The 27628-nt window shown below is 48.5% G+C and overlaps 1 protein-coding gene across 1 annotated transcript; it reads right to left on the bottom strand.

Moving 5' to 3' along the window:
* Positions 1-91: 91 nt before the first annotated feature.
* ZHX3 (zinc fingers and homeoboxes 3) lies at positions 92-27003 on the bottom strand. Its single transcript, XM_059480508.1, has 3 exons — positions 26905-27003; positions 4671-7578; positions 92-3421 (listed from the first exon to the last, which is right to left on the bottom strand). The coding sequence occupies exons 2-3, from the start codon at positions 7426-7428 to the stop codon at positions 3411-3413; spliced, it is 2769 nt and encodes a 922-aa protein (XP_059336491.1). The 5' UTR covers positions 7429-7578; positions 26905-27003; the 3' UTR covers positions 92-3410.
* Positions 27004-27628: the final 625 nt, after the last annotated feature.

The following is a 27628-nucleotide window of genomic DNA, read 5'->3' as shown; positions in this document are numbered from 1 at the left end:
AGGATGGAGGTGGAGAATTTCATTTCCCTTCCTTACTGATGCTGGCTACATCACCTCAATCTTATACCCCTTTCAAGTCAAGATAGTCATCTTTGATTAGATGATGATAAATATTCACACACTGTGAAGAATTGTGGTGACACTTCCTCTAAACACCACAAGAGCTGCTGTTGGGACTGTCAAGCCACCTCTCAATTTTTCTCTTCAGTTTCAGATGCAAACACTTTTCCAATGTCCTGCACCAAAACCAAGCCTGTTTGGAGGTGGCACCTGTTTCTCCTCAGCAGAGAAACAGAAGACCACAGTGCTAAACCCTCAAAAATCTTCAGCTTATACTTTTATGGAGATTTCAAGTCAACTAAAAAAATGCAGATAACAAGGAATGTAGGAGTTAGAGAGGGAATTCGATCATGTTTTGATTTCTTTTTTGTCTCTAAACCTCACCCTCCCCACGCACAGGCGTTTGCCAGCCCCGTTGCCATGTCCGAGAGGAGCCTGCATGGAACCACTTTTAAAAATTCCTCCGACCCAAAAGAAAGAAAACTCCTGCTGTGCTTGTATGAATGCATGGAGACAAAGCTCAAAAACCTCAGCAGCTTCCAACCCTCAAGGCTGGTTTTTCTGTGTACACCGGGAAATTCTCCCTCTAGCTCACAAGACTTCTTTTCAATTTTTCTGGAAAACTGGCTGAATACAATCCAAGTGCAAAATATTTCAGCTAGTGCATCAAAACATGGTTTGAAGGGACCAGTTCATACCATAGTCCTTAAGCATTCCTGTAGATGGAGTGGGGATCACTCTTCCAATCAGCCATAGGCCCTTAAGTGTACACCAAAAATCCCACAGAAAATCACCTTGAATGGGCAAACTACACTTCCAACTTATTTATATAGCAAGTAGTTAGTAAAAGTGTACATTTTTAATGTACATCATAATGCAATAAAGAATCAATGGCATATTTGAACTGTATATATGTGTAGTTAAATAAACCTGCATGTACACAGACACTACAGAGTAAATTGACCTACCTGTATTTGTTCTCTGAAGGTGACACTGTACATACATCCATATCCTCAGGCTGCACAACTCCCACATCTGCTTTCAGCTCTAGAACCACTCAGATTCTGCCACCCTCTCTGATATTTTGGGGTGCACAGGATTGCACCCATGAGGGTGAGCTCCTGGGGCTGTCACCACAGGGCAGCTGTCCCTGGTCCCTAAAGAGGGGGTGCCACCAGCTGAGCCATCACCAGCCAAGGTGGGATGGGTGCTGGTCATGCCTCCAACTGTGCCATGACCATCAGCAGTGCTCCCAAAGGCAAATTTAGGGTGCCACACAGGCTGCTCCAGGTCAGTGCCACCCCTGCTCACAGTGTGGTGGGATGGCTGCTCTGGCTGTGGGATGCACAGTGCCAGTGGCATTCCACATCCCTGTTACAGCAGGTGCAGGTCACCTCTGCCTGGAGCAGATGGTCACCTCTGTCTGGAGCAGATGGTCACACTTGGCCATGGTGTCACACCAGGGAAGCCCTGAGAGCTCAGGCACAAGCACCCAGCACATCCCACCAGGCAAGGGGAAGCCTCTGCCAAAGCACTGAGCAGCCACAGCCCCTTCCTGCAGCTGAGCAGGGCGGCCTCTTGAAGAGGGGGCAAAGAAAGAATTGCAAAAGCAAGGGCAATTAAAGGTAGAAATCAGACACCATCTTTGGAAGAGGTTCTGAAAGAGCTTTTTTGTTTTTAAAACAGATTTTTTTGTAAATCTCCGATCCTTTGGGGTTTGCTACCCACCCTCCTAATAAATATCATTTACCACCAACAATAAAGTCTCCCACATTAAAAAGCTCTCACTAAATAAAAACCTTCTACTGAAAAAGCTTGGCTGAGTTGGCTTGGCAAAAAATAGGGAGCTATGACTACTCTCCATAAATACATCAGCAGATAAACACCAAAAACTATTTAAGTTAAGGGACAATGTTGGCTCCAAAACAAACCAGGAATGTACCAGCCACAAATTAATTCAAACTAGAAATTTAAATACAGTTTCTAACCACTCAAAGGCAGCCAATTTCTGGACTTGCCTTCCAAGAGCAAAAGTGAAGGCAAAACATGGAACCAATTTGGAGTTGGGATTTGATTAGTTTGTGACAGAATGATCTGACACAGCATTTGGCTGGACTATTCAGCTCAAGAGTTTCCCTTCTAGACTTTGTTTTCTATTAGAAAAGAATATTTAAAGCAAAAATGTTCAAGCAGTTGCATCACACAGCAACCACACAAGACAACACACATTAAAAATGTACAGGTACCATGCAGCAGGCAGGATAACTGGGAAATTTATTTTGCTCTTTTTCCAGAACTATTGCACATGGCCTGGGGGAAAAAAAAAAGGGGAAAAAAAAAAGAAAATTAAAACAAAAAGGACTGGAACAAACACTTGAAATCACCAGCAGTGCTGCAGGAGGATCTGCCACGTAGGGCTGCAAGAAGGAAACTTCCTGGTGGCAGCAGAGCCGCTGCCTTGGTGACAACAATGACTTGAACCACTCACAGCCACGCTGTGACTCTCTGCGTTTGTTCTCTGAAGAACAGACTGTTCTCTCCAAACAATGAAAAGGATTCCAGGTCAGGATGCAAAAATTATTATGTGCTAGCTCTCAGATATTAAAGAGAGACTTGGAGATTTAACAGCCTGTTACAGTCAGGCTCCAGGAGCACAGGGAATGTGTTCTAGCCAGCAAGGGACAAATGAAACCAAACTCCATCTCCTGGGCTGCTTCAGTCTGGGAACCTGCTGCTTATAAGAGAGTATGCAATGCTCACTCTAACCTCATCTGGAGGGAAGAGAATCTCGCCCAAATTCGAGATTGACAGTTTTCTTCTCAAATCCTTTCCCTTTCGTAATACACTCACATCTGTGTGCCCACAAAGCCAGGGCAGAGAGGATATATGCAGCCATGCCAACCTTTAGAGAACAAACACCTTAATGGACAGATGAAAAAAAATACAAAGAAAAAAGAAACAAGTACTATGCCATGATAGTCCATATCTAAGCAATGACCTTGTTTACACAATGTCTGAGATTTGTTATGCTTGTATAGGCAGCTGTAGGCATCGGTATATGAATATGAAATCTGAAAGTCTGTCACTGGAAAGCAAACAGGAGCAACCTATTTCCTGGGTGTGAGCTGAGCCCCTGCCAGCTCCCAGCCATCTCCTTGGCTGGGCCACCAAGAGCTCAGCACAGAGTGCCCAGTTTGTGCATGCGCTGTGCCCAAAGGTCTCATGGATGGCAGTGCTTCATCACCACGTCTGCTCCTCAGGCTTGGGTCAGGCCGGCCCATGGGTTTCTCTAAGATCACTAATTTCTTCTCAAGGGTAAGAGCGGATCCTCCGGGGCTGGTGGCTTCAGTTCAGTCTGTTTCTGAAAAAGAACACAGGTGTCAGAGATGCTCCTGGCCTTGCTCCAGGTGGGGTGCTGGGAGGGGAGGAGGGGATGCAAGAGTGCCTCAGGATAGGCAAGATCAGGAGCCTCGATAAGAGTCAGCTGCAAAGAAGGGCTAGCAACATTCAAAGGGGCCAGGAAACCCAAAATCCTTGAGAGGGTGGAGCTGGCTTTGCACCCCTAAGGAGGGATGCACCTTTGCTAAGCACCTCTGTGCCATGAGGGTTGACAGGACCCTTGCTCTGGCTGGCAGAAGCCATGCTCAGAGGGCACTAGCAGGGGCACAGCCACCTTCCAAGCACAAAATCTGGCCCCTGACCAGTCCCCACACTCACCCTTCCCCTGCAAAGCACACACAATGTACAGCAGAGGCAGGACCCATCCACACCCATGCTCCACCTTCTCCAAATTAGATGGGATGGGAAGCAATGAATTTTACTCGATTTTTATAACTATTTTTTAAGGTCTGCAACCATGGCAGAGCTGTGTGGAAAGCTCCAAAGCAAGGCAGTGGAACTGGAGAAGATCCCAGCTGGCCAGTAAGGAGCTCTGTGTCTGTACCACCATGGGACAGGACCAGCACTTTGCCATCCCCATCTGATGGCAACCCTACCAGGAGGGAAGCAGCCCCCAACTGCACTGCAGAAAAGCCCACCAAGGGCTTGGAAAGCACCTCTCCTCTCCAACACACACACATACATGCACACACAGACACACGACTTCCAAAAGTGAATTCTGGGGAATACATGTCCCCTCCTGCCTTTGCAGCCTCCACCTTCACCTTTCTCCACACCGAACAAGGATGCTCACACCTGGAAAGCAGCAGCAGGACAGAGAAAGGCAGGCAGGGACATGGAAGGAACCAGCAGTACAGGACAAGCAGCCAGGCCCCTTTCTTCCCAAATAAATCGATAAATCCATGGGTCATCTTCTAAAATGACCAGACACTCTTAAAGTTTTAGTCCAGCTTGAAACAAAGCTAGGATTTTTTTCTGAGTGGTGCCAGCACCCAAAGACCAAGGCAGGAAAGGGCAGGCAGGCAGTGGCGCCCGTCCTGCCAGACCCTCCTCACCGCGCTTCCTTTACGCCTCTCCTCCAGAGCCAGCTCCTCACCACTTCCTCGGTTAAACCTCAAACGCTCCGCTCTTCACCGAACCTGTTTGTAAACACGCGAGGCGCAGAGCGCCGTGCCCCCCGCAGCCCTCCCTCGCCGAGGCAGGGGCCTTACCCAGCCCTGTGGCGGGCGGCGGCCCGGGGGCGTCGGGGCTCCCGGCGCTGCCCTCCTGGCCGCCCGGCTCCCACGCCTCGCTGCTCTCCGAGGCCTCCGCGCCGGCTCCGCACGGCGCTTTCCAGCTGCCGGCCGCCTCGGGGCCGCAGCCCCTGCCCTCCTCCTCCGCCTTCACCGCAAACCACACCTTGAGCTGCTGGGCGCCGAGGCGGGCGCGCTCGCAGAGGCCGGGCACGTCCTCCTCCCGCAGCCCCTTGTGCTTCTCGTAGTAGTCCTCGAGCACCTCCCGGCCGGCGGGGCTGACCTCCACCAGCCCCGGGGGGAAGAGCCCCCGCCGGTAATTCTCATACCACTTCAGCTGCCCGTTCTTGTAGCCATAGCGGCTGTCCCCGAACCAGCGAATGACCTCGGCCCGCGGCAGGCCCGTCTGGGACACGATGGCATCATACTCCTGGTTCGTGGGGCGCTGGGTCTGCACGAACATTTGCTTCAGCAGATGCCGCTGCTGGGCCGTTTTTTTGAAGTTCAGTTTGGTTTTGGGAGGGGTGGGCGGCCGGCTGGAGCTGCCGTCCCCCTTTTCATTTGCGCCGGTCCCCGGTACCTCGGTTTTGCCGTCGGACTCGGTCACTCGCAGGTTTTTCAGGTTGATTTTGATGGGACTCACCTTCCGCTCCGCCGAGTTGGGGTTGCTGCCGGAGGCGTCGACTGAGCCGTTCTCACTCGTGGCCCTCTGCTCATCCGAGGAGTCTTCCCCTTCCCCGCCGCCATTCTCTGCCTCCTCATCCTCCTGTTGAGCCACCTCCTCCACTTTCTTATTCTCCTCCGCCACCTTCTTCTTCCTCCTCTCCGAGAACCAGCTGTCGATCTCCCTCCGTGTCATCTTCGTCTCCCCCCTCAGGCGGTTCACCTCTTCCTCGGCAGGAAGGGGATTTTGGGCAAAACTGCTCTCCAGGGCCTTCAGCTGCTCCGGCGCTCGCTCCTTGTACTTGGTTGGGGTGAAGTCAGGTGCCTGGTGCCAGGACTGCCGCCGTGTTGGGTGGTGAGGGGCCGGCGTAGCCGCCATCGCTGCAGGACTCAGCTCAGCTCCTCTGGGTGGGACATCCAAGGTGATCTCAGGCAGGGAATCAAGAGCACTGTCTCCAGGGAAGACAGCCCGGCCGCCTCTCACATTCCTGTAGTGGTACCTCCTGTCGCTGAACCATTTTCGGATCTCCTTGGTGGACAAGCCCGTGATCTTTGCCAGCCGCTCGACCTCAGCCTGGCCAGGGAACTGGTTTCTGCAGAAGCTGCCTTTGAGGGCTGAGAGCTGCTCGTGGGACTTCTTGTTTTTGTAGACATTGGGATCCAGGAAGGTCTGCGAGGAGATGGCAGGGCAGGCGGTGAGCAGGGACTGGCCACTGTTGACCACCTTGACCCCAGAGGTGTTGCTGGAGTTCACGGTGCTGTGCTGCCCTGCCGGCTGTGGCTTGGGGACAGAACTCACTGCCAAGGTGAAAGAGGAGCTGGTGCCCTTCAACCCGTTTGCCATGATGGGCTGCGTGACCAGCAGCCCCCCCGTCCCCTCTGGCTGCCCCACCACGTGGCCTGGTAAAGTTGCCTGGATAAGATGGGGAACGGTCCCAGGATTTGCAACCAGGGGCGTGTTCAGCACTGTAATGGTGGGTTGTGGCACAGACTGGATAACAGTGTTGAACATCTTCTTCCTGGCATCTTCGATCTCCTCTGGTGACCAGCTAATGCCCTGCTTCAGCCTCTGGGCAGTGAACCAGATCTTCAGCTGCTCTTCTGGGTACTTGGTCACCACGGTCAAGTAGCAGAGCTCAGCTTTGGTGGGGTAGGGGAACTTGTTGAAAGAGTTTTTCAGGAAGCTGTTGGAGTCCATGGCAGCATTGTATGTGGGAATGCTGCTCAGTGGGATCATCACCTTGGGAAGGGACTTGGATGTAGGGAGCTGCTGATGCAACGGGGGCTGCTGCTGCAGAGACACAAGTTGTGCAACCCCCGCCTGCAGAACAGGCACGTTTCCTATGATAGAGCCATTCACTATGTGGGATGACTTTGATGAACTTGCAGTGGGCTGGCTGACTGGCACAGACCCATTTGGGAATGAATGCTCTCCATCCTTCACCTCTGACTCACCGCCCAACTGACTCGACACATTCTCCTTCAGCGTGTGGATTTTTTTGGCCTCGGGTTTCCCCTTCATTATCTTCATGATAGGGGTTTTGGTAATGATAATTTCAGACTGGCCATCTGCCCCTTCCTCAGGGAGCTCTCCTGGCAGGTCATGGCTGCTGGTGGCCTCACAGGGACTTTGCTCCACGGTTGTACGAGTGTCCTGCTTCACCACCCTCCAGACAAAGCCGGTCTCACCGGCGTGCGACTCAGCGTTGTGGTGCGAGAGCCCTTCGTGGCTGTTGGCCAGGAAGCTGCACCTAGCACAGGCAAATGCAGGCTCTTTGCTGAAGTCTGGGTGCTCAGAGTCCAAGTGCCCAAAGAACTGGTGAAGGTCCTGAGAGCCAAAGTCACAAGGCTTGCAGATGTAAGTGTCGCCGTCGGCAATGCCGCGGTGCCCGTTGGACAAAGCTCCGTTGTTGCTGCTGCTGGCCCCAGCATCACTCGCTGCTGGTCCTTCTGCAGGAGCCTCTGGTTGTGTTCCTTCATGATCATCTTCTCCAGCATCCTGCTCGGTCTCCTGAAGCACCAGTGTTTTTACTGGTATCATGCAGGGAGTTGTGGATTTCCTTTTGCTAGCCATCGCTACAGTTGATCCAGAGGACTATTATTCTTTCATTTAAATGAAATTCAAATTTAGAAAGCACTATTGCAAGTGTTCTGTGGTCCAGATTCCAGCAAACTCATGGTGTCCCAAGGAGTTGTTGACAAATGTTCATATTTGCCACTGAACCTGAGGATAAGGAGAGGGAGGAGGGGTTAGTTCCCTTGGTATTAGACAAAGTACAACTGCTCTGGTATTTAACTGCTTCACTCAATAAATAATTTTTCTTCTTTCATTGGAAAAATCTAATTTGACCTTGGATTTACTGTATTTTCACACCTAAACCTGTGAAACTATCTGTTTCAAACCAAACACACAAACGTGTCACTTTTACAGCCCACATCAAATTCTCATTTAAGGAGGAAAAACACTGAATTTCCCCCTCATTCTGCCCTGTCAAGACCCATCCTTGGTGTTTCAGCAGGGAGAGCAGTGCCTGGGCTCCCTGTGCACCCAGGTACCAGCTCAGCCTCACAAAGGAGGTGACACCAGGCAGGGTCACCTGGGAAAGATGCCTGCTTTCCATCACAAAAGAAAGGATGAAAAATCCACATATTCCCCACAGAACATTTCAATTTTTTCAAAATCAGCGTTTTCCATCCATCCTGTCAGGAAGTTTCTTGCCAGCTCAGAGCACTGTGCCTGTGCCAAGAGTCTCTGCAGACACCCAGAGCTGCTGCTGGGAGCGAGGAGGCTGCAGTATTTTAGCCCTTCTTGCTCAGCAAGCCTGCAAAGCATTTGGGAGATGCCCTTCCCATCCTGTGTACACTTCATTCCTGTTCCAACACCATCTGTGAGTCCTCACTTGGAGCTGCAAGGCAAGGTAAAGGCCCCACAGCTCAAGAGCAGCATCACACTGTTCCTGGCTCCTAGGCTTCCCCTCCCACCACCTCTGCAGCTTTTGGCAGTCACACCACCCTGTGCATTGGGATATTCCCTAACAAAGGGTAATTTCTCGTCAGTGCAAGCCCATTTTGCTGGCCTTGGGCTAACCAGAGATTTGTTACATTCAAAACCAAAACCAAACAAAAATAAGCAAAACCCAACCAACCAGCAATAAACTTTTTCCTTTATTTTTTTTCCTCCTCTGAAGCTCCAGCAGACCCTGAAGTGCTCCAGCCCATGGAAGGTCAGGGCTGGCTGAGGCATTAGCCACAACCTTATTCCTGGCCTGATGGAGCTTTCCCACTTGCACAGCAAATGCTCTGTGCCTGAGATCATGACCCCAGGGCAGCAAAGCTGCTGTAGCTGGCACCAGGAGTCATCTGCCTGGTGACACCCCTCTGTCAGCCTTTTCTACAGCAACTCTGCTTTTCTTCTCTCTTCAACAGAGGGATAAAATGGTATTTTTCCAGACTGCAAGGTCACTTGGAAGCATATGGACACACTGATTCATATTACAAAGACTCTGTGCCAGATTTCCCTGAGATTTATAGTAACAACTGAGCTTTATAAAAACACTCATAAAAAACTTGAACTTAAAAAAAAAAAAAAGACTTACCATCCTATGAGATGACTCACAGAGGTAATTCCTATCAGTTACAGCAGTTGTGCACCAGCAGCTTTCTCAGATCAGATATTTGGAGCTGATCTCATGCACTGAGAAATGCAGATCAGGCAAATGCCTTGTTGGTGCTTATGCAATACCTCCTGTGCTTAGTTTTGTTGGTAGTTTTTAGAACAGAGAAATGAAAGATCCTCATGCAAAAGAAATTAAAAAAAAATCAAATGGAGGAAGTTCCATTTCAAATGACCTCCCTAACTTTATTAGATTTTTTAAAAAAGCTGGTTCTGAAAGCTGACATCATTTTTTCCAAATGGGAGAGCCTGGATGGCTGGCTCTGGCCTCAGCAACTCTCAGGCACCGTTTGAAAGACTGACGGGAAAACGTAACTTCCCGTTAATGTGGGCTGATCTGAGATTACAAAACAGTCCTGTAAACAGTGTTAGTCATCACTGAACTTGGCATCAGAAAAGACTGCTTGCTATGCTAAGGCATGGTGAAGAGCTAGAAGTTATAACTTTAAAAAAAAATTCTATAAATAAAACAGGTATGAAAGCCGTGAGCTGGATTTAGAGCATGTGGATTGCACATCTCAATACCTGCTTTGTGCCACTCTCATCCATCCCACCTTCTCCTGGCTGGTCCTGCCCTCTGCAGAGGGCCAGAGTTATTCATTAGCATTAGCAAGTGGAATATTTGGATGGCTATGAATGGGCTGTGCTATTCAGAGGGGAACAGCATCCATTTGACACCAATCCCGAGATGCTCATTTTTGATGCTAAGTTAAATATTACACAGTCTAGCAGGCTGCAATGACCTTTCCAAGTTGAGTCAATCAGGGGAAAAGCAGTAAGATCAGCCTGAAGGCTACAAAATACAGCTTTAAAGGCTGAGAGGAGTTTCATGTCAGGGAAGCAGTGGTAAAAGGGAATACTTATTTCATTTTATCCTGCAGCTTTAGCACAGAGAGAAGCTGCTGGGCCCTCTGCAACCTTTTTTCTTTCCAGCAAACTCCTATCTCCATTACTGAGACAGCTCCAGTCCCTGACAGATCTGACCCAGTGTTTATGGAGTCTCCGGATATCAAAAAGATGATTTTTATCTGTCAACAGAGTAAATTTGATACAAAGCAACAGCGACACACAAAGACCCCCATTGTGCCACATTAATAAAGTGCCTCTCCTGAGCACTCCAGCGCTATTATTTTGGGTAAGTGTGAATGGCCTGACCCACCTACAGAGAACCTAAAAGCTCTGCATTTCATTTACCAGCACATTTGCATCAAACTCTGTGCTCTTTCCAACAACTTTCCTTAAAAATGCAATCAAAGCAGCCCCAGCCACCACAGCTCTCCTGCGGGGCTCCAATATTAATGCCACCTGAGAACACAGATTGCAAATTTTAGCTGGAAGTGAATCACAGTGGCAATTTACTGGGGGAAAAAAAATTAATCAAGTGTACTGTTTGTCCATTTCATTTCCACGGAACAGTTGCATAACCACATGTTGGAAGTATGTTTTATTCACTGCTCACCTTCTGGAATGCACTTAATACACCACTAATATATAACAGAATGGATAATTCTCTGATTTCTCCCTCATTAAAATAAGTGAGGGTGTTCTAATTGATAGGGTAAATTAATGGCAGAAAAAATAATAAATTGAAAAAGATCCTTACAACTGATCTCAGTGTATATATCACCACTGCAGATACGTCAGACCCATCTGCACAGCCATGAGTGAAGAATTCTATTTCCTATGTATTATTTTATGATTAACTGGAACAAAGAGACAAAACTGAATGAAAGAGTTACCTGGTGCCAGGAAGACAAAATTATTGTACTTAAATTCATGGTTCCAATTTAATTTATACCTGCTAATTTCAAAACAAGGTAGCAGAGTAAGCAGGTCAAATGTCCAGTGCATCTAAACCATCCCTACTGCTGGAAATTTGATGGAAAACTGACTTAAAGCAGAGTAAAACCAATTTTTTTCCCAGTGATGCTCACAGAAATGAAGGCTGGAGGGAAAGGTGGCAGTTCCAGGTACAAAACCAACACTCTGCAGAGCAGCTTTGCCTCTGCTGAGGGAAACAATGCCCAGACCAGTCACAGTGAGCTCTGCAATAGCAGAAAATTTACTTCTACAGAGATTAACAAAGGGAGGTTTCGAAATCTGCACTGCTGAGTATGAACTTTCAGCTTTTTCCAGCTTGGCTGGATATAACTGGTTTGGTTTTAAATGTTTCACTGAATTAACGAGTTAGGTTGTTAATGCAAAACATTCACTGCATGCAGAGCCAAGGTTCCCAGTTAGCAGATTAATTTTTTGTGACCTTTTGCAAACCTCGCCTAGAAACAGCAAGCAGAAAACCCACCAGGCAGCAGCACAGGGACACAGCAGCTCCAGCCCCACTGCCCAGGCATGGGAAGATAGGGACACACTCCCCTGCCCCCAGCCCTGCCAGCACTGACAGCAGGGACAAAGCTCCATGGGGACACAAAGGATGCCTGCCTGTTCTGTGGGCTCTGCTGAAGAGGGAGTGCTCCGTTAAAATAAAATGAAATTAATAAAAAATTCCGTTTCTAAAAATCAGCACTAAAATAGAAGTAAAATAACAGTTTTCTCAACACTTTCAGTGCCTGCTAGGCAGGCAGACACGCTCCCCAGGTCAGAGACAAAGTTAATGTTTCTGTCTCATATGGAGCCAAGCACAATATTGGCACTTTAAATAAAAGCGGTTTGTTTTTAAGCTGAAACTCTGCAGGCCCCAGCTGATAGCATCATATGAGGGGGGAAAGAGGAAGAAATCAAAGGAGGAAGAAAAGTTGATGTTTTTGAGTTTTTGTCTCTCCCTTCAGGCTCTACCTCCAGCCAGGGTCAGAAGATGCAGCGCTGTCTCTGGGAGTTCCAGATGACTTCCCAATCACACTGTAATTAGCCAGGTCATTAAATAAATGATCCCTGTGGCCAGAACCATCAACCCAAACCTGAGGGCTGAGCCCCCTTCCCACAAACATCCCCCTGTGTTTGAGAGCAGATCCCCCCAGCATGACAGGCACCCAGCTTGCCCGGGGAGCCAGCTCAGCAGCCTGGGACTGGGTGCATTTACCATGGTGATGGGGAAGGGAGGATAAACAGCTTCATGGATTTGGGGTACAGGCCCTGCTGCCAGCCAGGGCTGTCCTGGGACTCTTCCTCTTTGGCTGGACATTAACATTCCTTCTGCCTTTGCAGTCCATTCATGAGAAGTCATGTAGGAGTTCCACCAGTCTGAATTATTGCTGAAGGATGCCCAGTGGGGGCTACTGCTAATCCATCCCAGGGACACACTGGGTGGATGGACATCTCAGCAAAGACCTCTCCAAGCCACATCCCTGTCATTCCATACAGACAGACACAGCCAGCAGGGACAGATCACCTCTCCAGAGAAACTTCCAAGGTGTGGGAGGGACCTCTCTGCCAGCTGTGCCAGCCTGGCTCTGTGAAGGAGAAGAAAGGGCAAGATTTGGCAGGGCTGAGCTCCTCTGTTCCCACTGTGTGGCTGTGCATCCCAGCTAGCTGGAGAGTCCAGCATCCTCCTGAGTAACTCTGCAAAGGCTGCAGCTGGGAGGAAGTCACAGCATGGGAACATCTCCAGCAGCCTAAAAACGCTGCTGAGCATCACCCTGGCTTCTGGCACGGATCCCCATGCCATGCCCTTGCACCTGGAGGTTCATAACCCACACCGAGGTCGTGACACACTTAATTCTTTGGGGCTTTAACCCCATTCAGGACTGCAAGCTCATCAATGAGCAGTTAGCGAGATTTTCCCCTCCAGAGCAGATTGGCAGCACACTAACTCTGCAGGCACTCAAACCTTACCATGAACAAGCAGAGCCACCAGCAATACAATAACCACAGCCCCAGAGAGGCCACACAGGCAAGAAAGGCTCTTCACATCTTATTATTTCACACTGCACGAATGTACAAACACACGCACAAACTTCAGCAGTTTTGAGCTTCAAGCAGCATCACAGGCAACGTTTGTACTAAGGAACAATTTCTCTTTATGCCAACTGGTCAGGGTGCTTTGTAGCTTAAGCCTGGCTTTGAAACCACGGGTACAGTCTAAATGCAGTGGGAGCCGGTTGACCGAACAATCGTATTCATTCTCCATTCCTTGGCAGGCCTAGAGCAGAAAAGAGTCTTTTCCATTTAGACCAGTTAAACAGAGCTATTCATTAAAATTTCACCCTTCTCCAGACTGCTGGACTTCTCCATTGAAAATCTGCCTTTAAGAGAAGCCCTCTCTGCTCTGCCCCACAGTGCTCCTCAGCCCCCTGTCTCAAGTAGGTGCCCATTTCTGAGCTGTGTGTTTGGATTGCTCTTGTGCTGTAACAGCAGCACCTCTCCTATGTGTTGGTATCTGGGCAGAGGCTGCCTCAGCACTCAGGGACTAAGGGCAATTATCTCTGCTTTTTTGGGTTTTTTTTTTTCCCCAGACAAGCGCAAAACTGAGCAAGATGGAAGGTTAGAAAGAGCTGGCTGAAACAGAACACGATTAGAGTATAAAAATAGGTCACTGGGATAATATAACCTTTACACTATTGGCAATGTGCCCCCCTTAGAGACAAGCCTGTGTGCTATATTTCAGGAGAATGTGAGGAATAAAAAACAACCACCACAACACACATCAAAACAAAACCACTGATCATCCCTCAGAGCTTTGCGTGCTTCTGTTTGAACATCACTAACATTAATTCACTCCTTTTCCTCTGCCTTCATCCATTTGATTGAGCACAAAATAAATGTTATGTAATCATACCATTAACATCTTCCAAAAAAGTAATAATCTCTTTTGGCACAGAGGCTTCATTACAGATTTGCTCCACATTGCACTACCTTAGCAGGGTTCACAGTTCCAGCAATCCAGGGACCCACCTCCACAGCTTCAATCCTCAGATTTTGTCCATGCTGCACAACATTCCCAGCATTCCCCCAAAGCAAAAGGCCCAGCAGACAGATAATCACATCTCAACAGAGCCAGCTCTGGGGTTAGCACTACCAGCAGAGGACACCAGATAGCATTAATGGAGCTTCAGGAAGTCCCTCAGCTCATCAGAATGTGGGTGTCCCATCACCTCACACTCAGCTGGTGACTGCCAGCAGGCTGGTTTGTGCCTGAACAGGACAGTATGACCATGCTTGTAAACACACTGGAGTTCCCATTTTAGCCCCTTGTGCTTTCTCTAGGATGTTTTCTCTTTGCTTGCATTGTCAGGGCTTTGTCTGTGATTTCATCTGAAACACAGGCATCTCACACATCAATTATATCCTGCCACACCACCTTCAGATGTGCCACACACATGCCTTTTGATCCCACCCTTGGAGCTCATTGCCAAGCATCACCATTTCATAGGACAAGCCCATCTTTGGCAGATGCAGCCCTCCAGAATATATGTGAAGATGAATAGGTTACACCTAAAATACACTTCTTTGTGTTTTTATTATCTGAAATTGCTGAACTGGCTCCAAGACAAAAATCTACTGAGGAGCTCAGAGCAACGAATAAGCACCAGAGGTAGATCTTTGTCCACATCAATTTTCCAACAAGGATATTGAGACTTTTAAATCAGCAGGGAACACTAGGCTGAGCTGCTGAGGAGCTCACAGGTGTGAGAGCACCCAGTGCAACAGAGCACACACAGTGCCACAGCCCCACTGTGCTCACATAGTGCCACTGCCCCACTGTGCTCTCAGTGCTGCTCCAGCCTGCCTCTTCCTAAGGAATCATCTTGGGGAAGCCTTGGAGCCCACCTTGCTGATGTACCACTGCTCACAGCCCCACTGCACATCACCTCCATATGGGCAAACCTTAATTGAGGGGCCATCACCCCAAATTTGGGAATGCTCTCCTGCCAGCACAACATTTACTGTTAAAACAAAACCAGTATCAGCTTTTATAGCAGCACCAAAACAATCCCACTGCAGACACAAACCCAAAAGCCTGTCACACAGGTTTCTCACCAAGCATCCAAGTCCCCTGTGGAATGAAGAGCCTCTTGCTGAAGCCAGGCTGACCACCAGCCTGATCACCAGTTACCGAGCAGCCGCAAAAGGGACAGGCCAACAGCAATTCCAGGGAAGTAAAGAGTGCCCAGAGCTCTAAAACAAGATGTGGGTGGGAAGGACTAAACCAAGCTACTAAACAGTACCAGAGGCGCTGGAGCTGATCATCTGCAGCACAGCCTGATGACTACGAGTGCTGCAGCCCCTTCCCAGCTGAGCATTTTTGGATTACTTCATCCCCCATGCCCTTTTGCAATATGCAGCTTCCAGAGCCGTGTTACATCCTGGCTCAGCCTCAGCTCCCATTCCTCCACTTACAGTTGCTATAACCAAAAAGAAAACTGCAAAATACTTCATCTGAAAGCAAAGAAACAGGGTTTGGCAGGTTGGGATTGTGGATTATTTTTTTCCATCCCCATGCATTCTGCTTCAGAGTCATCCTTTCAGACGCTGCGCGCAGCCGATGGCTTTTGCAGCTTATTGAGCCCGCTGGTTTATGGCAATGTTTTTCTGCTCACTGAACTGGCTCATTCTTTCAGCAGAACAAACTGTTCCACGTTGAGGCAGGAGTTGGCTGTGTTTTAACAAAGGATTTTTCCCTTCTGACAGTGTTTTGCAAAAGACCCAAAAAAAGGAGTTTGGAGCCAAGTTACAAAAGGTCAGGAGAGGCGAGTCGAGCACTGGGTGTAGTTCCTGTATGTCACAGCCAGACAAGGAAATGGGTGGGGAGAAGAGGAATGGCACTTCGAGCTGCAATAATATGTATAAAGTGATATTAATGAGGAATGGGCATTTAAATGAGGATGGCAAGTATGCAGGCACTGTAATTTTTGCTGTACAACAGCAGGCTTGTTATGTAGGCTGAGGCTTCTGCAATCATTTATCCATGTGAAGCATGCATTTGAGAGAGTTCAAGTAGCACTAGGAGTGAGAAAAAGGCAGTCTTATTTGCTTCCCCTCCCCAAGCTGATTTCAAGGAGCTACCGCACTCCCATCTCCCGTCAGCCAAATGAATATTCAAAAGGCTTTTGCCAAGCCAGCGCCAGTCAATCAGGGAAACAATGCTGCAGGGAAAAAAAAACACTGGGCTGAGAGACCTGTGTGAGACAGGCACCTTGTCCATCACCACGGCTCTGCTTTAGCATCCAAGCCTTTCATGTGGTGCACGGTGCTGCTGTTCTGCCTGCTCCACCCCCTGCCACCCCACAGGACAGCAGAGCTGCTGGATGGAGGATGAGCATCCCAAACCGGGGTGCTGCAAGTGGGGATGATCCCAGGACTGTGGTCCCAGCAACACAGCCCCCCTGAGGGACCTGGTAATAGCTCTTCCCTCTCTTATTCTACAGGCTGGGACCACAAATGTTTCCTGCATGGGATGGGCAGGTTCCTGGTGAGGGCCCATTCCCTGCTCAGCAGCAGCAGCTGTAGGAATTGGGTTTTTCTGCTCTGTGCACTGTACATGGATGGACAAGGCAAGATGGACAACTCCGGCCTTGCAGATGTTGGGAGGAGGGAGCCAAGGGGATCTGCAGCAGTTGACAGTATGTCATGCCTAATACTCAAGCTTTTCCAGGCCTCAGAGGATCCCTGAATAGAAAGAAACCACCCACCACTGGAGCACAGCCACTTTTGTGGCTGCAAGGGGCAGATGTTCAACCCCATACAACAATGCAACACAACAGTTGAGGCTGTAAGTGAAGAATGCTGGATCCACTTAAAACTGAAGAGGGAAATTAGGGACACCATCTAATTCTAGAACTACCATTTGGTCCTGATGCTTGAAGTTCACATACCTACTCTGCAGGAGTGGCACAGGGCTTCCTTCCATTGCCTTAAATAGGCAATATCCTGGATTAAAGCACTGAACCACAAGGACTTCAGAAGCATATGGTCAGACTGGCAAGTGCTCAGCTCCTTCAGCTGGAACACCAGTTCCCAAATAAGTTCAGTTCCTTTTTAGCACCTACATAAGTGACAGACTTCCAGAAGTCCCAACTGGACTGCACAGGACGGGCCCTGCTGGCATAGAGAAGGGCAGATCATTAAAAGAGCTCAGTATCTCTGACAGCCAAACCCTTTGCTGAGATGAGCCTGGGGAGAAGCTGAGTTTCAGAAATCCTGCTCACCACAGCCAGCATTAAATCCTTCACCACTCAATGGCCAAGAAGAGCTTGGCGTGGAGAACAACCATCCTAACCACCACACCCTCATTCACTGACCCTCAAGACTTCCCATGGGACAACATTCTCCCTTTCTCTGAAATACTCACCATGTCTTTTAGGATTGATAGCAAGAGAAAAATGGATTTGAGATCTCTCTGGGCAAAATCTGGGCATCTGGAACGTGCACCTGCCGGCCAAATGCAATCCTGGTCATTTGCCCCCTGGTTAGAAACTGTATTTGTTCAAAACCATTTGTCAAGACACTCTGGACAGAACTCAGAGACACAGAACAAAGTTCAAGGGTTATTTGTGATATGAACCATACCAGTCAGGGCTCTCCCCTTCCTCCAGCTGTTTAGTGACACTTGGAATGGAGTGGCCTTACTGGAGAGTCAATTATTTTTTCAGTTGAAAACTCACCATCCTCTAGATCAGCTGTGAGCTGAAAGCATCCCAGTTATTTACTGCTGGAAGCAAAAGGAATTTCCTTACTCTCAAAAAACCAGACATTTAAAATTAGTTTCAAGTTCAGTTGTGATAAACAAATCATATTCTCCTCCTTTCCCTCTCCTGTTTTGTTTTGGGGTTTTTTGTTTGGGTTTTTTTGCAGGGCGGAGGGGGATTGGTTGTTTGGAGTTTTTTGGGTTTTGTTTGTTTGTTTCTAAATCATGCCTGCTAGTCCAAGCAGCCTTTTCCTCAGTTGCTCTTTGCAACTCCTCATTTAAAAACTCATTCACAAGGATGCAGGGGAACTACAGACATCTTCTGAGAAGAAACAGCAAAGCCAGCTCTCAGATTTCACAGCTTTTCCTTTGACACTTGATTCCCTGAGAACCTCATTAAAAAGAAACAAAACACCATGTATTTAGGTTTTTTCACCACTTCCTATGAAGAGCAAAAGGTTGGGAACTGGGATGGGGGCTCAGGACTCCAAATATCTGCTGACAATGAGCCCACTCCACCTACCCTGCCCAAAAGCTGGTGATGCAAACAGCTCCCAGCAGATTGATGAGGAAGACAAAAGGTGTTTTAAATTCATATGACACTCCAATTAAAGGGTTTGGGGGTTTGGACTGAGTCCCACGAGCCTGAATTTATATTAATGTACTTTGTACCTTGTGGATCACAAGGCCTTGATACAAGGAGATTCTTTTAAAAAATTCAGGCGTGCTGGGAGAATTGCCTCCTTGCCATGTTTTAGTGAGTCTGCCCATGAACTGCCAGCAATTACTAAGCTTCCACTCTATATTCAAAGCTCTATACAATGGAGTTTATTATTTTTAAGCCTTTCAGACACCAATGTAGCAAACTTAACAGAGCTATTTGGAAGATTAAGACACAAACACCACCATATTATTCAATTTAGCTCCAACACTGAACACTTATTTCTGTCAAGGATCACAGCTAATACATTGCCAACTGCCAGCAGAGACAAACACTTAAAGTCACACTGCAGCATGGTCTTATAAATCAAATTTAAGATATAAGAAGAAGGAAATTACTATCATTATGCAAGTACAGCCCAATTACCACCAACTGATAGCAAACCTATCTTCAGGTCCTGTAAAAATCCATCCCTAGAAATGATAGGCCAAGGAAATCCTCATTTTCTGTGCATGCAGTCATGTGTGAATCTACTAATACACCTCCAATAGCTGTATTAGATGACTTTTCTAAGTATTTTATATGTTCATAGGAGTGCAAAGAGACTTTGTTACCACTTCACCACCCCAGTTTGCAGTGGGAGGTCACTAATAGCTGCTCTATTTGCCAAATCAGGCCTGCAGACAGGTGACAAAGAGGAGTGAGGAGAGAAAACAAAGGATTTGTGCCTGTTTTCTATCATTGCAGTGCTCACAGGAGAGCTGACTGCTGCATTTTGCCCTCCTGAAACCATCCCACCCTTCAGAAACATTGCATGAACTCAGGTTAGACTGGGTGCAGGAGTAGCAGAGGGGAACAACATCCTTTATGGGAATAAAATGAAGTAAGAGTCAATTAAAAAAGAATCAGTTTGCCACACAAAGACTGTAATTTCCTTAGAGCTGACTTAACCTGTAGCCTTTGGAGAAAATCCATCTGTTGCAAATTTAAAATTTCCCAGCCCTTCAAATGAACGTGGAAAAGTTCTCATTGCAAAGTGTCCCATGAATTAAAGAAATATTTCTGGTTTACACCAAAGGCATCACAGACTATGTTTAACTTCAGCAAGTCAGAAATCAAGAACCCCTCCTGGCTTTTCAGAAAAAAATGAAGGCTTGTCTCATTACACCAGTCTAAAACATTCATTATCCTCATTAGGGTAAAGGGCACAGCAACATTATTAACTCTGTTTCACAGCACTAGGAAAACAGCAGGATAAAGTGAACTGCAGGAGTCAGCACGGGGGACAGTAAGGTAAAAACATCCATGCTGTGTCAGCAGGCAGCCTGCACACACAGGAATGGGGATGGCTGACTGGTAATGCCATGATGGAGCATTTCACTTGTAGGCCAGCAGCCCAAATCACAGTCAGGTTAGGAGAACATGGTCCCCCAGGCACCTGCCCTCTTCTCTGGGCTAGGAGTGAACAGAGTTGGGAGCACCTTGATGATACTGCTCCAAAATGACAGTGTGTCACACTGGGTCAGGCTCAGGACAGCAGGAACTGCCTCCATGCACCAGCCCAACATCACCCACCACACAGGATTGAGGGAATAGAAGCCTCCCAGGCAGGGCAGTGCTCACAGCCTGCAGGACTCATCCCTGATCCCATCAGGAGCAGACAGAGCAGAGGAACCCCCCGAGAGCAACACCCCTGTGATAATTGCACACGGAGCTGCCTCCCCAGGGGCCAGAGCAGGCAGAGCAGTGAGCAGCAGGGCTCTTCCAGGGAGCTCTCCATGGATCACTGCCATGACACTGCCAGGGATGGCTGGGAGAGTGGCTGGCAGCACTGCCCAAAGCACTGCCACCGTGTTTGGGGCTCTTCTGGACCATCTGTTTGCACATCAAAAACAAGCAGCAACCACAGAAAATTCATGGCCAGCTGCTCCTATCTGCACCCTTCACCCTTCTCACATTTGGCACAAGTCTCATCATCACCTGCAAGTGCTGGTGAGTGCAGAGAAGCTGCCAGTGCAGGAGAGACCCTCACTGTTTAAATGGCTCATCCTGGGCAAGGTCCCACGGGATGGCAGCTCCCTGTCTGAGGGATATTCAGGGTACACTCACTTGCCATCCCCCAGACTACATCAGTGTTCTGAAATCACTCACCAGGGCTCAGATCCATCAGGAAATTGCTGCCAGCCTCCTCCTTGTTGCCTGGCATCTTCCCCACATTGCTCCCTTCCTTGGTCAGTAGTTATTTCCATGGCATTTTAGAATTTCCCAAGAGACATGTGCAAAGCCTCTCCCCAGGGCTCCAAGATCCTCCAACAGACAGCCCTGAAGACTTTTAGAAGTCACACATCCATGTGATCTTCCCCACACATCAGTCTGGAGCTCACCCTCCCCCAAAAAGTGGCTTGAACAACTAAAAGTCTCACAACTTGGGGAAAAATCCACAGCCTTAAATATGTGTTGGCCCAGCAGGAAGATCACACAAACCACAAAAAGGAAAAACAGCAGGGTTAGACAGCAGAAGTACTTCATGATACCACATCCTGTACATTGAATTCAATTTCTTCCCTTTCACTAGTGTCAGGGGTGCTGTTCAAGACAGTTTTACTCCCAGTTACAAGGCAGAGTCTGAGGAACAGCCAGACCTGGCTCTAGACTGAGATTTACAATCCTGGTCTAGAAGCAGCCCCCGCCTGTTGCTGTGCCCTTAGGCCACATGCTGCCAGCTGCCCAGCCTTGCAGCATCCCAGCAGGACAGTCACTAACTCAGGATACCTTGAAGGAGAAGGGGGTTGGGGTTTTGCCTCCTGGGAAGGGAAGGATGGAGATGAAAGCAAAGCTTCTGTCCAAAATGGATGGATTTTTCCAGCTGCTGGGCCATGCCTCTTGCACAGGTGATAGAAATTATATTATTATATTATTAAATTATATATTCACATCAAAGATGAAGGAGTGGCCACAATTCACACTTCTCGTTCTCAACTGTGTGACCAGAGGGAAATACAGATAGCAGCACTTTTAATATTTCTGGATGGTCAGATACTCCTCAAGAACATTTTCCCTCCACAACCACCACGAGGTCTGATTTTCTGCCACATCCCAGAGATGATAATTTCCATCCACCCACAGCATCCCACACCCGCTGGAGCTCACTCACTGCCACAGGGTGGGGGTCTCAGGCTGGTGGCTGTCCCAGACCCACCCCAGATATGGCACAGGGAAGAGGGGCTGCATGTCCCCAGGACAAAGGAGGCTCAGCATCACTCTGTCTCAACTCTGCTGTACCTAAAACAGAGGCAGATCCCCCCAGGACAGCTGTGATGTGAGGGTTTCCCACAGCTCACCCCATGGGAATGGCAGGGAGCCTTCAGAGCAGCACACAGGAGACAGCCAGCCCCTTGTTCCCCCCAGGATGGCTGCTACTCCAACCACAAGGTTTTAGCTGGAAAGCTTCTCCTGACATTTAGGGAGTGGGAAAAGGGGTGCTCAGTGCTGTTACCCTGCACTGGGAAGGAGCAGGGAGAGATGAAATGATCTGCCCAAGGTCTGTCTGCATACTGCCATGGGGAGCAGGACCATGTGCCATCATCTCTGTCCCCAAAGCCATCACCCCTCCTTAGCAACCACCTGGGTTCAAAGCAGAAAGGCAGCACCAGAAACCTGCTCTGCCCAAACTGGCCATCAATTTAAAGCTCAAGAGCTGAGAGCAGTGCTAAGGAAGATTTACAGCTCAATGAGCAACCACCTTGCTAGTGCAGTTATGCCAGCACCTAATGGAACATATTCTCTGGGTAAAACCCTTTAAATGGATCATCCTGTTCTGTTTTCCCCAGGAAAACAGAAAAGAGGCCCATGAGATGGTCATGCTTCCTAGTCCATCCAGGTTCTTCACACAGCTGCTCTGGAAAAGGGTACAGACACCTTCCCACTGCCACAGCTCCTGGCTGGAAGGGAAATGCTGTCACCAGTGTGTTACAGAAAGGGAAATGAGGCACAAAGCAATTTTAAATAACTCGCCCAAGGTCACAGGAAGCTTATAGCAAAGTCAGTAATTAAACTCAGGACCTGTGAGTCCCCAGTCTAGTTATTTATCAGAATTCACCCTTTAATGGGTCACCTTTAGTCAGATACCCTCCTATTTTGCACTGCCACTGAATTATACTGGCAGAGGGAATTATAACAAGTTTCCCTTACAGCCCAACATGCTTAAAGGGCTGTTTTGGAAATTAAAGCAAACTTGCAGCATGGAACAGGCAACTCCTCAGTGCTGCAGTGAGCTGAACCACTGAAATGATTACAAGGCTCCAGATCAAGCTGGGAAATAAGAAGCTGTTTTTCCTCTGCAGTGAATCACTTTGTTTTGAAGGGTGGCCTCCAGTCCACAGTTTGCAGGGTGGTGAGTAAGAGCTCACCATTTCACCTTGGATTTGTGTCCTCTTTCACAAATACCTCTGAGGACACAGAATATTGCAGCCTTAGCTCTGAGCCAGACATCCCAAAGCCTCTCCCTTTGCAGGCCTCTCCTTGAACCTGACGTGCCACCGGTTTGTGTTGGTACAAAACAATAGAATGGACTTTATCCAGACTTCCACAGGCCACAGGCACAGGTCTTTCCCTTCCTAAAGAAAACCTGTCCAAGCACACCCCAGTCCCTTCACAGAGACTGGACACAGCCTTGACTGGAGCCTTGCACAGCCTCAGGGCACCCTGGCACACAGGGCTGGCTGAAGGCATCTCTGGAGCATCCAACTGCAGCTCCTGGGGCCCTCCTGCTCTTGGAGCCCCCAGAGCCTTCCTGGGGCACTGCTCACCTCACCAGAGAACAGCAGAGCCACTGCACATCCCAACCTCAGCACAGGGGGAAGAACAGCAAAGCCAAACCCTCCTGATGCACAGATGTGGTTTGTAACAGCACAGACCATCAAACCACATCTGTGCATATCTGCAGTGCTCAGATCCCTTTCAGCTGGTGACAAACAGGGGAAGTGTTGGGCAATAGGTTTGGAAAGGGACATGCAGGATGGAATTTGCCTTTCACAAAATACAATGTGAGGGGCAGGAGTCAAAACTGTTAGTGTGGGGCTAGCCAAGAAGTTTGTGCATCCTGTGGCCTCATCTTTCTGAGTACTAGCAATTTAATTTGTCACACTGATATTGTATACTTGTCCTGAGCAAATAGGTCAGTAAGAAGAAAGGAGGAATGAGGGCAAAGGATCCAAAGGCATTTGGAAAACTCCATCTGATCTGCAAGTTGGGGAACTTTGCAGTTACACATACTGATTGGGGGGATAGGAAAAGAGGAGGTAAGAGAGGCTTCACAGCTCCATGCTCAGGGCTACAGCCCTGCCTGGGGACTGAGGGGCACTGGGCAGTGCCAGCCCCAGCCATCACCTTCCCAGGGAGCACCAACACTGCCAGCTTAACAGAGAGAAAAGGAAAAAAGAGAGAGAGCTTCACCTCTTCCAAGACTCTGTTACAGAAAGAAACCCCACATGCTACCAAATTACAAGGACAGAGCACAATCCTGTTTTGCAAAGCCATTGTGTGGGGAATTCTTTGCTTTGAGCTCTGCTGCAGATTTGCAGATGAACGAAATCTTGTGGAAAATTTACCTCTCAGGGTGAGGAAATGAAATCTCCTTTGCCCATCTGTTCTTCACTGGCAGAGCAGAGGCTCTGGGTGGAAGGGCTGCATGAGTGGGATAACCCTGCCCCAGCCCTTTAAGGCCACTCACCAGAGGTCCCTGCTGTCACTGCACACCACAAACCCCAGTGAGGAGCACACCCAGGGCTGCAGCTTCACACAGGGGCACCAGTTCTGGGACAGCACCTCATGTTGTCCCACCATGGATCCTGACACCATCAGATCAGGGTGAGCCCTCAGCCCTGTGCAAGAACCAGCTCAGCACAAACACCTCCCCAGGCTTATTAGCAACAAGACCAAACTGGCAGCTGTGGGCCTGCAGATCCTTGGGCCCTGAACACGGGGCTGAAGAGGCGTGACATCAACTATGGCAAAAATTTGCTTGCTTTGAAATCCTACTCCTGCTTATTTATGTTACAGGAGTACCCAGAGGCCTCAGCCAAGCCCTGCAGAGCTGGGGCTGCAGAAGTGCATTTGCACATGTCATGGCCATAGAATCACTGAATGGTTTGCATTGGAAGGGACATTAAAGATCATCTCAGTCCAGCCCTGCTGTTACAGGCAGGAACACCAACCCTACATCAGGCTGCACAAAGCCCCACAGAGAGCTCCTGCCCCATGGCCAGCCACAAGCAGCTCAGTTTTCACTAGAAATAACTCACAGCCAGGCTGGAGGTGAACAGGGCAGGCTACAGGAAAGAGGCAGGAAAGGGTTAGGAATGAAGGCAGCAGCCAGGCACCATGGCCAGGGGTGTCCCTGGGGCTCCCCCAGTGCTCCCACAGCAGAGCTGAGCTCTGTCTCCAGCAGCCAGAACACCCTGGTGAAAATGCTGCACTCAGAGCTCTGCAACCCCCACGAGGATGCAGAGATGGCTGTTAACCTAAACAGACAGGTCTGAGATTGATTTGCAGGAAGGATGAAATCAAGAGGCAAAAATAACATTTCCAACACACCAGTGACATACCAAGCCCTTAATCCAAGGCACTATTTACAGGCCAAGAGCATTCCTTGCTGCTTTTACCTTCAGCTGCAAGGTCTGGGTCAGCAGCTGCCTTGGAGGAGCCTGTTTGAAGGTAACAGACAGCCCAGGGAACAGCCAAGCCAGAAACTGGGATTTGCAAGCAAAGATAAATAATTAAAGGCACAACTGAGCACAGCTCACTAGACTTTGCTTCACAATGCAAGTGCTGAACGTGGAAACCTCAAAACATTTCCTCCCCAAATGCATTAAATGCCCATTTTGCTATTTCAAAGTCTTCTACTTTCTCCAGCATCCAGATATTCACTTCCCAGATGCACTGCCAGGAATAGGGTCTTGTAAATAAAGTTTTACAAAAAAGGAAGGTTAACACACAACATATTTTTCCCATTACTTCAATACATCCTGCAAGCTCTGCAAGCTTGGTAAAGAAAGAGTCTATTTAAAAACCTAGGGTGGGGAAGAATTAGCTCACCAAAACCATAAACAGATTTGCTTTGCACTTTCAGGCCAAGAGCAAAACAAGACAGGCCATGCACGTATTGATGCACACAATGGCACAATCGTTTTAAAAACAAATGAATTGGGAGGGAGAGGACACCACAGGAGGGTGGGGGGAAAGGAGGAGCAGAGAGAAAGGAGCCAACTTCTGCAGCAAAGATCCCCAGCTTGGTTCTTAAAGCTCCCTGAGAAGATACTGAAAAGCCTTTGTGGGCCAGCACAGGAGCACGAGCTTGCAGGGAGGATGGCACACTGCTACAAGGCCACAAGCCATCTCTGAGTGCTGCCCTTCCGTAATGAACAATGTCTTTTTCTGCAGATGGAACACAAAGGAATCCTTTTTATTTACCCAGACACCTTCCACATGAACCATCCACATCCATTATTGCTGTCTTTCCATGGCAGATATAAAATGTAGTGCTCCTTCTCCCTACTTTCCCTCCTAAGAGACCAACTCTGCTTACAAAGGCAGAGAGAAGCTACCAAAGCTTCACCCTCTTCCTCCTGCAAAATTCTCTGTTTATAACAGCCAGACCACCAGAGAGCCACAATGTTCACTGCATTTGCACAATTACTGCCATAAGGTTTTGAGGGCCCACCTAGATGCAATTAGTGGAGGGAACTTCAAGGAGGACAGCTCTCAGGAGGCTGAGGGTGCACGTGGATCCCAGCACATCACATGCTCCAGCAGGGTGCTTTAGTTTATTCCTACCAGTTTAACAGGCTGCAGAACTGGAAGTGTGTCAGGAAAGCTGCAGCAAATAGCATCAGTCCAGTTCCTGTACTCCCAATGCTGATTATTTAATAAAGTCTAGAAACAAGCAGTCTCCAGATGTGGCACATGGGTAGAAACCACTGCAGGGTTTGAAAATCCCCATTTCCACAGGGACACTGTCATTTATCACACAGCCATGAACTGGGTGAACAAATTCCCTGCCAGTCTGCTCACTGATGTTCAAGCATGGAGCTTACTTTTTGTACAAATAAAACGGCTTGGCTCTGCTATGAGACCCAATTTCTTCTTCAAAAGCCTGGAACGGTGTGATGGAAAACTGGAGTGTTATTTCCAAGCACACTTCTTCCATCCACAGAAGCCAAGGGAGAAAGCATTGCTCTCCTGACCCTTCATCCACACCATGGGACAGATGGATATTTATTAAGTGATATGGAAATAAAGTAAATCAGCAACTAGCACACAGATAGAGGAGCCAGCCAGGAGAAAAGTACAAACACACAGGCTATCTGAACTCTGCTTTGTTCACAGAGTGATATCCAAAAGCAAAGAAAATAAAAATTTCCCCTTTCTCAGGGACACCTGGAAGCATAAGCCAGGTTTGGTCTGACCACAGAGCAGCCCCTGCTCTCAAGGCAATGGAGCCAACCACTGCAAGATCATTCCTTCAGCCATCAGGGATCTCTGTGACACACTGGAAACACCACATTTCCCTGCCCAGGCTGCACAGCACAGAAGGTTTCACATCCCACACAGCACTGAGGTGACAGCAGTGTCCTACCTGCTCGAGGGAGCACGTCCTGAGCCTGTCGTTCTCCTGCCCCTCCTCTGTGCTCACCCACATCTTTAAAGTGCCTGCAGTTGCCTCAGTAGCACCAGGATTCAGGGCTGGAAGAGAAGACATGACACCAAAAATTACTGCTGCACCCCTAAAGGAGAAGGCAGCCTTTGGTTAGCAAAGGCTAAAAGCAAAAATAAAACACTGATCAGTTTGAGGTGTCACCCTGCCATGCTCCCACAGTACATCCCCCTAAAGCACCCCAAACACCCATCTTTGGGGGTTTTTTTCTTCCTCTCAATTAGTAAAGACATTATTTAGCAGAGGTTACCCCAATTTGCTGAATTAATCACCGAGCCCTGAATCCAGTGAAAGCAATTCCAGTGTGCTGGAAACCAGTGGCTGTACTGGAAACCAGTGGCTGTACTGGAAACCAGTGACACTGCTGCCCAGCTCCCTGAGGGCTTGGTCCATTCCAGGGCTGGAAACCTCAACTGACCAGAACATATTTAGAGCAGCAACCACAGCACCCTGACTGCCACAGCCACAGCAGCAGCTAAATATAACATGCAGCTTTGCTCATAGCTGTGGCCTTTCTTTTCTCCCCTCATTTCCCCCCACTGCCATCCAATCCCTGTTCCCTCACCACTGGGGAAGCAGCAGAGCCAGCTCCATGTATTTCCTAATTTCTAAACTTTACTGTCTAAAGAGATAAGCAGCCAAGTGG

This window comes from Ammospiza nelsoni, chromosome 12 (assembly GCF_027579445.1).
Source record: "Ammospiza nelsoni isolate bAmmNel1 chromosome 12, bAmmNel1.pri, whole genome shotgun sequence".
Taxonomy (NCBI): Eukaryota; Metazoa; Chordata; class Aves; order Passeriformes; family Passerellidae; genus Ammospiza; species Ammospiza nelsoni.
This window is presented reverse-complemented; position numbering and strand designations above follow the sequence as displayed.

Bases quoted from the DNA above. Each gene is read 5' to 3' on its own strand.
- ZHX3 (XM_059480508.1), bottom strand. From the start codon at position 7,428: ATGGCTAGCAAAAGGAAATCCACAACTCCCTGCATGATACCAGTAAAA.